We start from the raw sequence: 18,431 nt of genomic DNA, 5'->3' as shown, positions 1-18,431 counted from the left end.
CTCCCGAAGAAATAACTTGATACACCCAGAAATCTTACAACAAATATCCCAATATGGTGGAATACCAGCTCTTTCTTGGGACAGCGTAAGACCTCAGCAGAAGGTAGTTATGCACACACAAGGACGTCGAGAGGCTAGCCAGAGATGGGAAGACATGAGGTGGAAACCTCATTTCCATTCTTCACTGCAAGTTTTAAAACACTGTATATTTGGGGACTGTAAGCTTTTCAGAGCACTATGAGAGTCTCCTTCAGGTACGACACACACAGAATGCGCAGTCCAGCACCACTTTTCTGCAAAGAGGGAGAGCAATTTCTCACAGGAAATCAATAAAGCACATTATTCTAGCGTGCTTCTACTGTAGCTGGAGAGCTCGCTAATGGAGGGCTTTCTGGTACCCATGAAATGCTCTGAAGCACCTTGAGGTTTATCAAATACAAAACCCAGAAAACTCTCAACAGGGCTGGAGGCGAACAAGCATTACTTTTTCTTAAATAAGATGTTGAACTTGCCTAAAACTCCAAGTAAAAGCGTGCATTCATCCCTTTATATCAAATCTAGTTAAACAGCATGGTGAAAAGGTGTGATCAAACCCTGAGGAAGTGTTGGACTCTAAGACTGTTCCCCCAGGACTGGGAGCAGGCAAGTGTTACAGCCAAGACTGTACGTCCCAAGAAAAGCTGCCAGAGCAACTACAGCTAAGAATTGAGACTGCACTTCTTGAAAGATTTGCTAAGTGGGGGTTGTTGATGGTGGAAACACCACCAGAATTAAACAGCTGAGCAAGTAAATGTTTTCCAAGTGTTTAAATCCAACTGGGCTCAGAGAACCATGATTTTGCATATATTCTCTGAATAAGTCGGCTTGATTCAAAAATATGAGACTGTTGACTTTGCCTCCAAATTGAAGCAAACTACATGACTTTACTTACTGGATGAAGGTTCAAGTCAAGAAAACCAACGATACTATTACGGGGAATCAAGATTCTAAAGGTCGTACGATCGCTCCTGTAACGCAGCTCTCCTTCAGCTTACCTAAATCAACTTCAGTTAGCTTGCAGTTACCTCTTTGGATTCTTCATGTCTCTGCAGGTCCAGAGGGAGGGCTATGAAGATGATCAGAGGGCTGGAGCACCTCTGCTGTGAAGAAAGGCTGAGAGAGCTGGGGGTGTTTAACTTGGAGGAGGCTCTGGGGAGACCTTATAGCAGCCTTCCAGTGTTCAAAGAGGCCAGAGAAGAAGGACAGGCTTTTTACAAGGGCATGTAGTGATAGGGCAAGAGGTGATTGTTTTAAACAAAAAAAGGGGGAGATTTAGGTTAGCTATTCAGAAGAAATTCTTCACTCAGAGGGTGGTGAGGCACTGGCACAGGTTGCCCAGAAAAGCTGTGGATGCCCCATCCCTGGAGGTGCTCAAGGCCAGGCTGGATGGGGCTTTGGGCAGCCTGGTCTGGTGGGAGGTGTCCCTGCACATGGCAGGTGGGCTTTTACGGTTCCTTCCAGCTCAAACCACTCTGTGATTCTATGTTACTGCAAAGTGCTGTTGATGCTGTCTTGTTATACAACTGACCTTTTTCAGCCCAGCTTATGTTGGAGTATATATAAAAAAAAATGCAGAATGCATTCAGAACACCCTTTACTTTTTAGATTATCTCTGTTAAAAGGCCTACATGGGAAAGGCAAAAGGCCACTCTGTGCATTTATTTACTGTCCCCCTGCAGTCAACTCAGAACCAAGGAGTTTGTCTCCCCTTGAAGGGCACTGACCATTTCAAGCTCCTCAACTCAGTTGACTCCAGACAGAAAAAGAACAAATCTGTGTGCCTGAATGATCGTAAGAACAGAAATACATATTCACACAATGTATTTTGAGATTGCAGAAGTAGCATAATCTAAAAATCAATATCCACAGACTGTAAAATTGGGTGCTAATCAAGCAGCTGCAGCATTATTCTTTCCTCCCCCCACACATTTTTTTTTTTTTTTGCCATCCTCCAGGTGTTAAAATGGGTTAAGATCACCAGAAAACATAACGAAGTCATTGAACATTTTCAGGTTGCAGTGTGGAGGGCAAAACTTAACAATGAAAGGCGTGCAAAGAATCAAGAAATAACTGGATACAGATGCAAGGAAGCACAAGGACAAACCTTTAAGGTTTGGAAGGCTTTTGGAAGCCTTAAATGTTTGCACTATTGGGTTTCAAGGGCTTTATTAAACTTTTCACCCATGCTACAAACAGTCTAAAACAAAGAAGTTAGAACATGAACAAGAACTACAAACATTTCCCCCTGGGCTTTTGAGATACTATGCTCATTCTTTCAATGAATGGATTTTACAAAGGCCCAGGGAAATAAGATATTCTGTTACCACAAATGTAATAAAAGTAAACTAATCATAAAACAATAAGAAGTTAATGATACAGATTAACATAACATCAAATTCCTATATTCAGTTCTATGTTTATGCAAGGCCCACTGTTAAGAACAAAAGGCCACAAATAGCTTTGAGAAGCACGCTGGAAAGTATATATAAGTCATTTTAGTTGGAAACTTACGCTAGTACTTTTGCTGGCACGATGCAGCAAATGATCCAAGTTAAATATGTAAACATATTTAAATTTACCCCATATTATCCTATAGCAGTTCAGCGACTCTTAAGAAATAAGCGTGTAGCCACGCTTCAGGTTGCCAGTAAGCAGAAGTCCATTACCATAAAATCAGAAGAGATGCTGTGGCGCTCTCAGGCTGTCACAAATGAAGTGATTAGAAGGAAAGGCAGCCTCACTCTCGTTATTCTAGCTGATGTACCTCAAAGCAGCAGCAAAAAGTGTACTGTTCCTAATTTTTAAAAAAGTTTAGCTCTCTGGCATCTGTTAGTATTACAAAACAAATAATCCTCTTATACCTGCTAACTGCAAAAAATACCTTGGATTTGCAGGTGAGTCTTTCCAGGAGTTTCAGTAGTACTTTTTATAGTCTCCAACAAACTTATTCCAACACTCTGAATAGCTGGCTCTAATATCTACCCTTCGTTCTCAGCACACAGACTAATATTCAATGTACCTTTCAAAGAAATACCCAATAAATCCCAATTTTGAAGTATGTCGCTGCAATGACAGTAATTGAGGCTTCTCTTCATATCTCTCTTCTTACTCCCAAGTAAATAAATAAAAAAATCCACATGTCTCAGATCAGAAAGTTCTTCTAAACGTTGGGAACACATGCTAAAAATGACAGCAGACAAATGTTGTGTGGGAAAAAAAAAAAGAACAAACTTCCAAATACATCAATTAAAACCAGTACTTCACTGTAGAGCAGCTTCTCTGGAGAGCACAAGTAAAGGGATCGAACAACAAAGTTGTGAAAGAGACCGTAAAAACAGGCTTCTCAATTTCAAACACAGCAAACGTGCCACAAATACAAACAGACATTGCAAATCTCAACATTCCACTTTACAATTAAATGATTAATGTGAACACTCCTAAGGCCGTGTTTATCAACAGTACTTGAAAGGTAACTTGTCATATCCTGTGGCTACAAGCATCTTTACTTACTCAGGAAGCACATGCTGCAAGTTTCACAAATTACTCTTTCCTCTGACAAATGATCAAAAATGTTGGCAAAAAAGTGGGCAAAAATAAGTTTATTCAGCCACAAAAGTCTAGCACTTGCACGGTGTAAGAGTTTGGTCAATACATTCAAACATCAAACTCTACCTATCCAACTAAACCCTCCACGACTTGCTCAAAGAAACCCTGCCTCGAAACAAACCTAGTGAGCAACCAGACATTGCTTTTGCATCAGAAAAGGGTGGTAATGGGACTGAAAAAGGAAGGAGTGTGCCACCTGGAATAGCTTGTTCCTTACCACCAGCCACCCAAATTAGCCTGCCTTTGGTGACGCACTGTGACACCACTCGTGGTTAGATGAACTCAGCACTGCAATTTAGTTCTTAAGTTTCAGTAGGCTGTTAAAATATGTGCAAAGAATGGGAGCAATAATGGGGAAAAAAAGATAAAAAGGTACTTCAATGTTTTCTCTCATGGAAGTGCTTCTTTCAGCCTACAAAAGTCTCGTTAAACTTCAAAGCCCAAGGTGGGCATCAGATGATCCTTTAAATATATCCAAGGCAACAGAACTATCTGGATAAAGACTTTGCTGTTGTACCACTCCCTTCCCATATTATTGGGTTAGGAGACCAAAGTGCTAGATTTGGTGACACGAATAGAAATCTCCAATACTGAAAATACTCCTCCATTAGTTTTTCATGTAATCCAATGCATGCAAGAGGCTTAACAGACATTCACATTAACCATACCTTCATCTGAAAACCCTTTTACAAATGTAAACTAAACGTCTTGTGTTTGGTGTATGGTGTATCAGCACATACACAGGCTATGGTTATATTTGTTTCCAAGTAAAAGCTGTTGCTAGGAGGAACAAAAACTGAATTTGATGCCAGAGGCAAGCGCAGGAAATAAAAATGGGTACGTTATCCAAATGAAACGAATGCATTTGGAAAGAAAGCTGGCAGCTACCAGACCTGGAGTTTTGCCAGGCCATCTATATGTATTTATGCATATCAAAACAGACCAGACAGGTACAAATTTCAAGAGGTCACCTTACTAATGCGGTGCCTTCACGCATGCTGCGTGACGGTACAGAGCCCTGCTTGACAGATCGTCACGCTGCTCACCGCCCACACGGTTGCTCCCTCCCAGGTCTCTTCAAACACTCTCAAATGCACCTCAAGCCTCATGTTTCCACGTAACCCTGGGTCAGATTTCTGACTGACTTCCTCTGGCTCTGCCCTGCCTGCGGTAATCGAAGCATCACTGCTCTGCCTCAAGAGCTGCAGTTGGGCTGACGTCCTTCACGCCTTCCTTTTAGAGATGCTATGCCAACTCCTTTATATATATATATATATATATATATATATATATATATATACACACACAAAGTGAGTAGAAAGTCTTAAACCCACAATACTTTAAGTTCTTTTACCACCTTATTCTTTTCCTTATATTAACACTAAACAGCTACCCATGTATACCTTTGGGATCTAAAAGGCCATGATAAACGAGGTGAACTAAACATCTTCCAGAGGAAAGGACGCTGCATCTGACGCCATCTGCCGCTGCCAGATTAACGAGTTGTTCTGGAAGCTGCAGAAGTAACAAAGCCTCGTTTCCCAAAGATTTGTTGCCTAACCTCCTTTCCCACAACGTGCTGGACAAGATATGCCAGCGGTGGGACAAACCCAGAAGCACCTATGCACTAGCTGGCAGTGCAGCTGATGTCCCGCGAGATAGACGATGGCCAAATTCCGCCTGCTCTGCCCTCAGCTGAGGCACTGGCTCGGGTCTTTCTCTTCTCTGCTCAGCTGCCAGTTTTCACAAAACTCCCGAGAACATCATTCTCTCTGAACCATCTGGTCAACTGCAGACAAATTTGTGAGGAGGCAAATCAAAAATGTGGGAGGGATGACAAAAAGAAGAGCTGTTAAACAAGGGGCTTAATCCCAAAAGGAAACTATACTACAAACACTAAAAACATTTATCTACATGTATGATAAATTAACCAAGTCACCAAATTACATCAAAAAGGTGTTCAATGGCCTATCTCAAATACCACATTCAAACATAACTGATGCTTATACTAACCAAAAATACATATTCTGAAGGTTGGTGGTTTTTTTTTCCCCCCGTTCTGGCAAGCAAGCACAGACGCAACAGACATTCACAGAAACTGCACATGCTTGGAATGTCAGGATGCTAGAAAACAAATGAAACTAAATAAACAGGATGACCAAAAAAAAGACACAGTCAGCCAAAATCCTCCCTTTTGCCACCAAAAAAACACACCCCCACAAGCATTATGTTATTGTCCTACCGATTCAACTTTCCAGAACCCGCGTCCTCTCAGACAGCAGCACGCTGGCCCTGGCTTGCAGAACACTTTCTACTTTTAGTTCTACATAAGTGAGAAGCAGTAATAAAGCTGTTAATCCTTCCTCTCCTCCTTTACTTATATTACAAAGGTAGTGACACTCTAAACTAGCTTAAACTATTAGATCCCTTACACAGGGACAATTCCTTTTAGAAGGTTTTGAGATCATATTGTATGACACCACCTAGCCTGCGAAGTAAGTATTTGTGAAAAGCCATAAGGAAAATAAAACCCAAAAAATCGTCACTGCTGACTTATTAAATCTTAAAAGATTTAAATTTATTACCTTCCAATGATATTTAAAGTCCCCTTCTTTTTTACATACAGGTGGGGAGATTGCATCTCTTCTACGTTATTCTCCCCAGGAAAAAGAACCATAAAGTTGTCTAGTTCAGTTCTGATTCAAGTTTAGCCGTGAATGAAATGGTTCTCATTTGATTTCAGCTTGCGTTAATGAAACTGTTGACCCTCATAGAGCCCCTTCTTAATTCTCAAATAGCTTTAAAATAACTGAGACAAGAACAGCAAAGCGTGAAGCCAGTACTTTTATTAAAATATGTAGAGAACAAGGAGAGTAATAACAGAACATGCAGTCATGCATTGAGCCAAAATTTTCCCTAAGCTCTCCATCGTGATACTGACCTCTTTCCTAAGCTGCTACTTTGCTTAAATGTTCATTATTTTGGACTGTTCAACACTGAACAACTTCTGCAATTTGTTGGCTATTCATATAGCTTAGCTACTTTCAAAGTTCTTTACAATTGTCTCTGCAGCTGACAAACTCAAACAGCCAAGTATACAAAACTTCCGAGGAACCCCACTGCTAAGCTTTCATTAAAACGAACACTGGCCTTTTTATTCCCTAATCAACCCGTTCTCAGTTCATGATAGCCCCTCGATCTCGCCCTATGTTTGATTTTCTTCTCTAAAGCAACTTTGCAAAAGGCACTTTTACAGCCCAAATAACAATAATCGCTTCACAAGACAGCAGAAGGAGGTGAAGAAGTTCACCTCAGTGACACCTCCACCACATACCGGAGCCCTGTCCAGCACAGGACTGCTCTCTCGAACTGGGGCCACGTGCAGTAGTTCAACGACTACGGCAAAGCTGGCTGTGCCACCGAAAGATGCAGTTCCTCTTTGCCTTTGCTGTCTGCTCCCATCTTCTTTCGCCCCACCTGTACAGTGAACTGGTTTAGGGACCTGGTGGGGTTTGTCCGTCAGTACTCCAGCGAGAAAGGCGGTGGGGAGTTTTTAGCGTGGCTCAGGGCCGTGATGCAGATCACCACACAATCATTGCAGTACTTGGCGATAACACTGACGCAGTGGTGCAACCCTGAGACTGAAAGCCTGGGACCGGCCTTCTTCAGGGGCACTCCCTGCTCGAAATGCTTGTGGGGAGAAAAGATACAGCCTTGTATGCAAAATCCCTCACTGGTGTCATGGAGCATTTTTAGGAATGCAAACATGTTGGTCTTATTTATTTCGGTAATTGCACATACGAATGGATGGACTATTATCTCCAGTGTGGCAACTGCAAGAGCAGTGCAATTACGTGCCTACGCAATCCTGCATTTGACGTGTCATCTTAAGCATTAGTTTATATTCCGCTGTAATAAACACAAGCAGATTACATATCTTGGAGCTGTATTTTGGCTCAGTTCACGCCGGAAAGTTACACCACTAAGCTTATATTCCATAAAGGATTTACTAACTGCCCTGTCTAATTAAGGTTGCACAACTCTTCAATTTTTAAAGTCCTGTTTTCAACGGCTTAAAACCTTGCCAAACTAACCTTTGGCAAGGCTTCTCCGTCCCTCACACACCCAACAGAGAAAGGGAAAGTAATACATCTATTCGTTTGAGCTGCATTCTAAAAAAGTAATTTCTCAGAACAAAATGACAGAGAAAAATAGGTTTTATTCCTGTCATACAATTGTTTTCTCTAGTTTTCTTGAAAAGCTCTAAGATTTTATTTTATTTTTTTGCTTTAATGCAGTTATACTAAACACACGTGAGAAGGAGAAATCACATCTCTGGCATCAAGGCATTATCCCTGACATATTCCAAATCCCCCTTCACACACGCTGCAGAGAATTGGCGCATAAAGAGTTCAATGCCCTAAGATTCTGTTCCTCCTCCAAACCAGAGCTGGACAAAACCTTTCCTACAATTACTTCACGTGGTTCCTAAAACCCTACCATCAAGGAAAAAAAAAAAAAAAAAAGAAGGTACAGAGAACGGAGAGACATCTCTCAGGTATTCTTAGTCATATCCTTCCAGGCACTTAACCAGCAATGAAGGGAGAAGTAAGATGACTAGCATGAATAGATACACTAAAAACAATGTCAGGCCCAGAACTAGGAGGGATGAAAACATGTCCTAAAAATAGAAATCTTGGCCGTAAGCAGGAATGGAACTCCAGTTCAGAAGCATTCCACAGGCATTCCCAGAGTAAGTAATTTCCCCTTCACACCTTTCTGTACGAGTGCTCCTCAATAACTCCAGTCTTACTTTCCTTAGGTCTACCTGACAGATTTGGTATGCTTGCAACATACTGTTTTATCCAGATCAGGTGAAATGCAGGAGCATAGACTAACCCACCTTCAAAAAGAGGAAGCAAATAGCAACAAACAACACAAATACTGCTAGCAAAAAAATAACAGCATGTGCTTGTGCTTTAAGTTCTGTGCCAGCAGGCAGTAGCTTTCTAAAAATAAAATTTTGAGAGCATTTCAATAGCTAATCTTTCAGAATGACCACTTATAGTTAAATGATACAATAGGAAAATAAAAGATGAGCATTACTGCTTTTGACACGATGCTGACACTAGATGAAATACAAAGCAAGAAATATGGCAAAGCCCGTGTTGCAAAAAGGCGAGATGGGAATTTCCTGGTGTGATTTTAGATGTGATTAAAATAGGTCAAGGGTCACTACATAGCACCCTTTACAAACACACACATCCCTTGCACAAAGAAGGGGACAGTGAGTTCACTGTACTGCTCACCGCCTCTTACGCAAAGACACAATGAGCCTTTGCTCTGAGGCCGCAGCAGAACCAGCTCCAATGTCCCTCACTCATTCAACTCCGACCTTTCCTTATCAAGGCAGCTCACTAGTTACACACAAACTTCCTCTTACAACATAAATTCAAAGATCCCAGCTTGTTCTAACCCTAGCCTACGCAGAAGTTAGACACATCGGGGAGAGCTGCACTCAAGTCAGGGACTGCCTAGAAGCCCAACGTTGGTCTCTGCCTGGTACGTTGCTTTCCAAATCCATCGAGACACATCAGGTATCGTCGCACATTCAGACAAAACCACAAAGCAAGAACAATCTCTTTTCTTCATTTCCACAACTCAAAAACACGACTATTTCCTCCAGCCGACTGCGCAGTCCTCGCAGTGGTGAACAATCCCCAAATATTACCAATTAGAAATCATACTGCAGGAACAAAGTGGGGTAGAAGACAATGGCAGGGCTAAATGCATAGATACGTCTCCTGAAATAACACCCCCTGCCTTATTTGGTGCCAAAAACGTACTTTTATCTCATCTGCTGTTTTCCAACTCGTGTTGCACTTCCTGCCTGACGAGAGGGGCCCTCGCCATGCCAAGCGGCGCTGACAGCACGCTTGGCCTGTGCCAGTGAAATGTTATCAGAACCCCACCTGGGTCTTACCAAAACATTCTCATTTGTAAAGGGTTTAAGGAGTTGAGTCTGTTGACTGATGAAACAAAGAATGTTTTGAATTAGGGAAAAAAATGAAAAGGGTGATTGCTGAACAAGTTATACAGAAGAAGTTAAATACTGGTCACTACTTGATTTTACGTAAGTGTCTTACAATAGATTTCAAATTACTTGAGGGGAGAGACAACTGAAAACCCAAATCTCAGTTTTACTCTTGTTGGCTGAATAATCAAAAGGGAGGAAACAAAAACTCTCCTCGTTTGACAAAAACAGAATATTCTTAGATACTACTTAAACGTCCTTGCCAGCTGGTACAGAACGGTAACAGGCAATGCCATTTGATTAGTTCAGCTTTTTACCTGCATCACGATACCAGCAAGCATCCTCACGCCACTAAGATGCTTTCTGCATGGTGGCCGAGGTTTATCACTCTTCCTTTCACCAACCTGTCCAACTTTATCGAGAGACTTTGTGTGTGCTGGCAAGAGGCTGAAACGGAAGGTAGCACCGAGTTACCCTCTACCTTCTTCACCGCTGGAGTACAAAATGCTGCAAGCACCACTCTGATGCAAAGCCCCTCCGAGACTGACCCCATGCGACGTGCCTCTCCCCTGGGGCCCTGAGAGGCAGAAGCACTGCTGCAGACGGAGGACACTCGCCCATCGCCAGCTCCTCGTCGCCACGGGTAAGGGCGAGGCACACGGTGCTACTCCCCGAGCAGGACTGAGCTGAGCAGAGAGGAATGAAGCATGAGATCAGCATCACGATTATCAGGACTGCTGATGACTATCGTGGAGACTTATAATTGCAATTCTGCAACAGCAATATCACCGGCTAATGATAAGTGCTGCATAGATGGCAGGAGAAGACAAGAAAACAGTGCATCTAAGCATTTTTAAGCCAAGCGAGGTTTAATTCTCCCAGCCCCAACTATTTTTAGAGATTTGATTAGACACAGGGATATTAAACTTAACTCAGTAGTAGCTACTGACCCGAAGAAGTTCCAATTTAGAAGATGGCTGCTTTAAAAGGAGTTTTGTAGGTGAGCAGGAACTCATCAGAAATTCACCTCTGCAGATATGCTCCATCTCCCTCCCATTACATCTGCTGTACTATTTAGGGGCTTCTGTTCTACTTGTATGTTAAATGACAAATTATAGCATAGAAGAAAGGTACTTGCCAACAAAAGATCAAGCATTCTCAAGTTCACTTTCTTTCAGGCTGCGTCTTCCAACAAATGCAGGAAAAATATTGAGAAGTGTTACTCAAAGGTGCCTTTCAAACCACCCTAATACGCAGATTCTGAGTGCCCTAACTGAACTGCTCCTGCAAGGGCAATACATTTACACAAAAAGCCTTCAAAAAAATGGCTTACAAGAGTTCCAAGAAGGTCTTTCTGAAAACAGCTAAAAATCAAATAACACCGTTAGGTATCTGAACATTCTTCATAAGAAGATACTCAGTTTTCCCTTTCTTAAATACTATAAAGTTCACGGGAACAACATATCATCCTCTGCCCTTGAAAAATCAAAGTTCCAAGTTCTCTCTCATATTTTCAACTTAAAAGGAAAAATTAGGGAAAGCGGAAGGATCTTGACAACCTCTCTTCCCATTCCTTTCCCTATTTTGCTAGTCCAGTTATCCACTACCTCTTTACGTAAGATCAAGTGCATTGGCAAACAGAGACACCTAAGTTTATCAAAAAGCAGATTAGAGACACAGATCATGCACTTTTCTCTAACAAATCCTCTGGGATCCTAGCACAAAAGCACAGGTTTATGCGGGGGTGGGGAGGAGAAGGGCAGACCTAGTTCATGAGTTTTCCTCAGCTGTTCCAGCGTGATTCAATGAAGTGTACCAACAATTATGCAACAAGAGCAAAGCCCAGAAGGAAAAACTAACACTCGCCATATTTTCTTCATTCGGTGTTGAGCTGTCTCCTACATATTACATACAAACTTACACGGGGGATTAAAAAAAAAAAAAGTCTGCCCTGAATCTAGCTTGCAGGCTGAGTTTAAGTCCCTAATTATAGTTTAATGTCACTTCTTACTCAACAGATGACCCAAGCCTGGAAGGGGAAAAAATAAGTAAAAAATAAAAATAGAAACACACCTACAACGCAAGCAAAACATAACATTACCTCCAATTAAAAGACAGGTAAACTTATTTAGCTGGCAACCCTCTGAACTGAGAGGAAAAAAAAAAATAAAAAAATCCAACTCACCAACCACTCCACCACACCAAAAAAAGAAAAATCCTTAATCTTCTGGATGAACCCATACATACCTATGATCTTCTGTTTACTTTCACGAAGATGGAATATATTGCAGCTTGTCTTTGGCTTAGTCTTGGAATTGAAAACAGAAATGTTCTAGAGCGATGTCTCTTTCAGATACACCACTGTAAGTCTTAGGCACCAGCTCTAATAAAGTAGTATTTCAGTCCTGAATTAATGTATGTCATACTCTATATGAAGAGGGGACCACAGCAACAACCTTTTATAAATCTACCCATCTGGAAACAGACGCACAAATTTACCCCGTCTACATGTACTGCAGCCAGAAAGGTATCCTGTCCTTTCCAGGTCTGTTCTGGGTGTGGTACCGAACACTGATGAGGGTAAAGGAAGGAAGGACAAAGAAACAAGCTATTTTTGCTATTTTGTAGCTTTCAGCATAAAACATGTTCATGTCTTCATACCAAATAAGAAAATATATTCAAACTGAGACTTCGTACTAGCGCTTGCTTAAAATCCTCCCCAAGTCAAAAGCCATGCTTTATAGTGAGAAGCGAAGAGAAGGGCCTCCTTACCCATACATCATCCCAGCAAACACTTCTGTGTAGCTGTTTGTAAATGATACGTCACATAAACATACTAGGACATTTCAAGACTGCAAAACAAAGGATTTCAAATCGTCAAGATACAGCAGCAACACCAATGAACAGATGCTTCAGGAAGTCTCTAGGATATGCAGATCATGCTAAGACCACTTTCCAAGCAATAGGCAAAAGAAACCACACAGTTCTGCAGTCAGCAGTAAAACTGTCCCAAAGAAACTGCCTTCAAAATTGACAATCGTATCGTCATGGGACAACGGCTTGAATTTTAACTAGCATGTTCAATATATGCAGCGTATCCTCAGGGTCGTATGCTGTACGAGTTTAACGTTCCCATTATGCCCATGAACTTTCCCATTTCCAATTAATAATAATACACACAACACCTTGAAAATTAACCCTCCCTTCCGGAAGGACTTTTTGCTTAAAGGCATAAAGCAGACTTTTAAAAATGTACCTGCCACTGCAAATACTATGTGGACTTCTTTTAATGAGCAAATATAAACATATAAAAAGATTTTTAAAACAGCATATCTGGAAAAGCTTGAGCTGTACCAGGCAAGGCAATTTCGAAGCAGTGCAACGCTGCGACAGTTCTAGCCCGACAGACCAGAATCTAGCTTGCTGCTGCCACCATCTCCTTAAGAAGAACTGGAAGCTCACCTAGAGTATCCACAGAAACTTTGTGCATCTCGGAAAGGCACATGACAGGGTACCAAAAGGCATATTATCACAGAGGCTTCAGCTCTTGTAGCCTAACAAAAAGAGCGCTCCGTCTGGGTCAATACTGACATTCTGACTAATCGGGAGTCTGACCAGACTCCAGAGCTGTGTGTTGCCATTCCTTTTTTTCCTTGTTTACATGGACAAGACCTGCGGATGCAGCCTGGGCAGAAGAGAGGGAAAGAATTTTAGGAGGGCTGTTCATATTTTGCACTCAGTAGATTCATTTCCTCCCCTTTCCAAGGTCTAAGCACATACAAAGATCTGACGGCTGTTTTCTTGCAGAAAGTGCAGTAGCCAGGATGAAAATCAGTGTATTCAAGGACAAGACTAGAGCTTTCCTTAATATTTCAGTTCAGTCCTTCATCTTGATCAGCCTATGAATACTAACAAGTAAAAATAAGTTCAATAATCACTGCAAAGCAAGCATGCAGAGGGGGGGGAAAAACCTACAGGTTCTGTAATTAGCTTTGCTAACAGTAAATGAAGAGCCATATAATCAAGAAACACCAGGCATCGCTATTTCTGTGAAAAAGGTTGCTTCTGTTTCCCTCCCTTCTCAGGCAGCAGAGAAGACAGTTGCTGTTTCAAGGACCAGAAGACCTATTCTTTTGAGATGACCTTCATGCCAAACTTCTTAGCTTTGTGTCCTGACAGTTTTAAGTGGAGATGATTTAGAGATGCATGCACTTTACAAAGGAAGTTTGTTCACACTCAGAGTTTGGCTCTAGCAGCTATATTCACAGTACAAATCAACACTGTTTTGAATAGACGTGCCTCTTTCATGTAATACTAAACCAAACCGATCAAGACACATAATGCCAAAAAGCATTGTTTCTGATAACACAAAGTATTGATTGAGAAACTCTATTGTTTAACGCACAATAAATTTGTAACTACGGTTTAAAAAACATTTTGGTACGCTCAGCATCTCTGTGCAGAAATACAATGCATTCGTATATGGCACCTGAAAGAGAAACACCCCCCCATGCCCACTACGTTTAGCTATTCCCCTGCACACCCCCACACTAAAACATCTGCGTTATCATACTTGTCGACAGCTTAATATTCGTACATTGTGTAGTTAATAAGATGTGCTTACCTGTGTATCCTGCCCACCAGCCCCAGGAAGCCACCATAGCTAAAAGCCATTTAAATAACACTCCTTCGATATACCAGAAGAGCTTACTATCCAACACTCGGAGCGGCTGCAGCACAATTAAATACAAGACGTAGGACGGGATAGCAACCAGGTTATTGGCGACCATAAAAGCGAACCTGAGGAGTGCTTTCAGCAAGGTATAGCCCACCCGCTGGGCCTGCTCGAAAGTCACGGCCATCCTCTTCACAGCGGGACCGTCCTGGGGGAGAGGAAAGAGGGGGCACAGGTGAAGGCTCCGGGCAGGGCCGGGGCAGCGGGAGGCTCCTCGCCGCCCGGCCACCCCCGCTGCCAGGGGCAGCTCCCCAGCTCCGCCCGGCGGCGGCAGCCTCCCCGCCGCCCTCCCCGCCTCCCTCCCCGCCGGGGCCGGGACCCCGACCCCCGGCCGCCCTCTATCTTCCCCCCCCCCGCTCCCCGCGAAGGTCACGGGCGGCCTCTCCCTGCCCTGCCCGGCCCGGCCCGGCGCTGCCGAGCGGAGCCGGGCCCCGCCGGCGGCGGCCTCACCTCCGGCAGGGCGGCGGGGCGGCGGCGGAAGCGGCGGCGGGGCTGGGGGAGCTGGGCCCGGTGGCGGTGGCGGCAGTCCCGGCCGGCGGCTGGCGGCGGCTCATGGAGCCGGAGGCGGCGGGCTCGGCCGCGGCAGCGCCGCTCAGCCTGCGGGGAGAGAGAGGGAGAGGGAGAGACAGGGGGCGGGCGGCGGGGAGGCGGGAGCGGCGGGCCGGGCGGGCAGGCGCAGACCGCGGGATCACCTCGGTTCTCCCGAGCCGGGCCTCGGCACCCGCGCCCGCTCCTGCCCGTGCCGGTGCTGCCCTCGCCGGCCCCGCGCGGCCGGGCGCGGGGAGCCCCCTGCACCTGCTGGGGGCGGGCGGGCGCCGCTCGGCCCCCGGCCCCCCGGCACGCGGCCCCCCGAGGGAGGGGAAGGGGTTTCGCGAGCCCTGGCAGCGGGTTTAGGTACGGGGGAGTGAGGGAAGGGGGCCGTGTGGGAGACGGGAGCCTGCACCTCACAGTCTGGCTTGGCAGGGCTCGGTGCCATCGGTCCTGCCAAGGACAGCAGCAACGCGGTGTGTTCTGCTGGCTCTACATACAGAGGCGCACAGGGCGTGCGTCGTATTGATCAAAATCTCCAGCTTTTTCCCTCATCCGTCCCCTGCTTCCTCTAGGAAAGCGCCGCAGCCGTCCCCAGGGGCTGTCACAGCAACAGCGGGCCCAAGACCCTGCTCCCCACCAGGGCAGGCTCTGCAGGCCGGGCCCCAGCGCTGGAGACTCCGCAGCACCCTCCTCACAAACTGTTCCATGCAAAGGGAGGAGTGTTGCCTTCCACGAAACAGGAGCGTCCCTTGCTGCAATCCTCTGTCCTTTCACTGTGCACGTCTGGCAAAAAATCTGCTCCCGTCTCCCACTGGTGCGCTCCTTCAGCCATCTCCAGACTGACCAGGCCCAGTTTCCTCAGCTTAGTTCAAACATTGTAATGCTTCAGCTGAGCTGAATGGTTTGTGCACGTAATTTTAACTTGGCTTGATTCTCAGGGAACAGACACAGACTGGAATAAATAAATAAATAAATAAATGTACCTCAAGAAGGAGATGTGCTAGAACATCTTTTGCACTGAAAAATAAAATTTTCAAACGGTAATATTTAGACTGAAAAACATATCGCTTTCACATAAAAACCATACTATGTGTAATGCTAGTCCACCGTTTCCCAGACACCGAGTCTTCAGAGATGACTGTACCATCAATGAAATTAAATCCAAACCTCCACTCCAGGGAGAAAACAAAGTTGTTATTGCAGATAAATCTCATTTCAGAATTTTAAAACACAAACAACCAAATAATGCCATCATGTTCTATTCGAGCAAAACAAAACAAAATTGCTGACCTTCTTGACAAAAAGGACGAGTCTTGCATAAGCGGTTCCAACTCTGGGTGTTTTGCTATGTTATTTTTATTACTAGGTTAAATCTGACAGTGCACTCAGTAATCATTATGGAGTCAACTTTAGCTGTTCTGAAGTGTTATCAACTTCCGTAGGACTTGGGTTTTTTTCTTTTTTATCACATGCAAACAACTCAGAGCATATACTTGAGCTTACTCTCAGCAAAATTTCAGTCCAAACTCCTAAAGACAAAGGACAACTGTTAGGTAATAATTACAGTTACGTTTTAATTTTTACATCTCAACAGCAAAATGAAGCCTTGTTTGTATATTATTCCAAAATAAAAATGAATTGTAATTCATGTTTTTCATATAAAATGTGGTTGCTCTTTTTATTCTGTTTTATTCACTGCACAATTTGTAATAAAATCCTGATATATGATGCTTCAAAATGAGAGAGTCCGCAGAATTTATGTTAGACAACTAACCAATTAGGTAATTTATACAGCTGAAAGGAATTGCACATGGGGAAGCAGGCATACAAAGCATTCTTTGTCAGCACGACGGCCTTAAAGCTTAGGAAGCTGTGGTTTAACATTTTGCTGAAAGAGCTAGTAGCAAAGACCCACCCTTAGTCCTCATTTCCTGGCCTTCATGTGGGCAACCCATGTTGTAGGAAGCTCACTCAAGGAAACAGCCCTTACAGATCCCGAGGTGCCTGTCATCCAGTCTGGGGCTCTGAAGAAACTTTCCTGTTATAAAGTAACACCTTTGTGCATGTATGTGCCGTTACTGTAAATAAAAAAGGGAAAAGAAAAAAAAAAAACAACTAAGCAGCAGTGAACTTTTTTCATTTGGTTGATAACTGTTAATGCTGAAGCTCTGCAGTTTCACAACAGGCTTGTTGTGGTTTTTCTTTCTTCTTTTTCTTGTTTTAAATTCAATTCCTCGAGGCAATTCCTCATAATTTCTAAGAGATTGTGAGTTTTCTTAATGTGTAATTTGTCATTTAAAAAGGAGTAAAGATTAATATAAGCAACTCTTGATTTGTGGCCTTTTAAACCATTTCTCTGCAGTTTACACATTTTTCAACTAAACAACTCACTGTAACTATGGCTTCTCAGCCCAGCAGACGATACTGACAAAGATGTCGATACTGATCACTGGAAAAACATGTTTTAATGTGCTTATTAACTGTTAGAAATATACAGATACCGACACTGGTAATATTAGGTGGTTAAATGATGTCAGGCATAGCTGGAGCAGATAATTCACTACTGGAAGTGTCTCCCACAACCGCCAAGAAAACCTACGGACAAAAAAAAGGAGAAAAAGGTTAGACTTATTCCTGCCTATAAGAAGGAAAAAACATGTTGTTATGGCAGTGGGAGTGTTATACAGTAATAAACAAACACATCTGTTACACTCAGAGAGTTATGTTAAGAAGTTACCCCAACCAGCCTATAAATGACCGCAGGCAAGCTGCACAGCCTGCAAGGTTCTGAATTCACCAGGCTGGGTTTAATCACGGTATCTGGCTACAAGATGCAAGTCAGATTTTACTCATTAACCCCTTGAGAGACTTTTGCAGAAGATAACGTGTTTTTGGTTTTTTTTTTGTCCCTGGGTACCCTTCAAGAAGTCCCTGGCCGCCGTGATTCTCGCACGCTACCATTCGAGGGCAGGCATTTGCATTGCAACGTTGCCGTCACGTTAGAGCTGCCTCCAAGCATAGCTGCGAGGAGAGAATGCGCTGCAGACGTTCAGGCAGGCCGCATGTCACAGAGGCATAATGAAATCCAGGTTCAAAGCTGTAAACACCAAATAGACTTAAAGATGTGTTTCTGGAATTCAAAAACAGAAAGTTTTGGAATGCTTTTGAACCTCCGTCCAGGTCCAAGGCTGGGAAATAAAAAGCTGCTCCTTTGTCTTGACCAGATTCAATCAGTTCTCCCTGCTTGCTTTTCTTGTAGCAAACTGAAGTCACAGATGCCATATGGCCTGAGAAAAAAGCCTTAGGAATAGGCATTCATGTGCAGATGACACTAAAACCAAAATTGCCTTTAAAAAATCATGAAGGCCTGTCATACAGGCAACAGAGACAAGGGAACAGCCTGAGAAATCTCAGAAATTCCGCAGAGCAGGAAACAACTACTGTTTCCCACCTCTCAGAGCAAATTACTACTTGAAAAAAGAAGTA

At 43.5% G+C, this 18,431-nt stretch overlaps 1 protein-coding gene across 4 annotated transcripts in view; it reads right to left on the bottom strand.

The window, feature by feature from the left end:
- The window catches only part of LPGAT1 (lysophosphatidylglycerol acyltransferase 1), a 67,997-nt gene extending 52,593 nt beyond the window's left edge, over positions 1-15,404 (bottom strand). The window contains exons 1-3 of one of the 4 annotated variants that reach the window (XM_080586309.1): positions 14,304-14,443; positions 13,142-13,364; positions 10,228-10,365 (exon numbers count right to left, since the gene is read on the bottom strand). In XM_080586309.1, the coding sequence (XP_080442435.1) occupies positions 10,228-10,365; positions 13,142-13,184 (181 nt within the window). In that variant the 5' untranslated portion in view covers positions 13,185-13,364; positions 14,304-14,443. Of the gene's footprint in view, positions 1-10,227; positions 10,366-12,451; positions 12,471-13,141; positions 13,365-14,303; positions 14,563-14,864 lie in introns of those variants that run through there. The other 3 variants (XM_080586308.1, XM_080586311.1, XM_080586310.1) reach the window with 3 other exon arrangements.
- Between the last annotated feature and the right edge of the window lie 3,027 nt (positions 15,405-18,431).

This window comes from Anser brachyrhynchus (assembly GCF_964034855.1).
Source record: "Anser brachyrhynchus genome assembly, chromosome: 3".
NCBI lineage: Eukaryota > Metazoa > Chordata > Aves > Anseriformes > Anatidae > Anser > Anser brachyrhynchus.
This window is presented reverse-complemented; position numbering and strand designations above follow the sequence as displayed.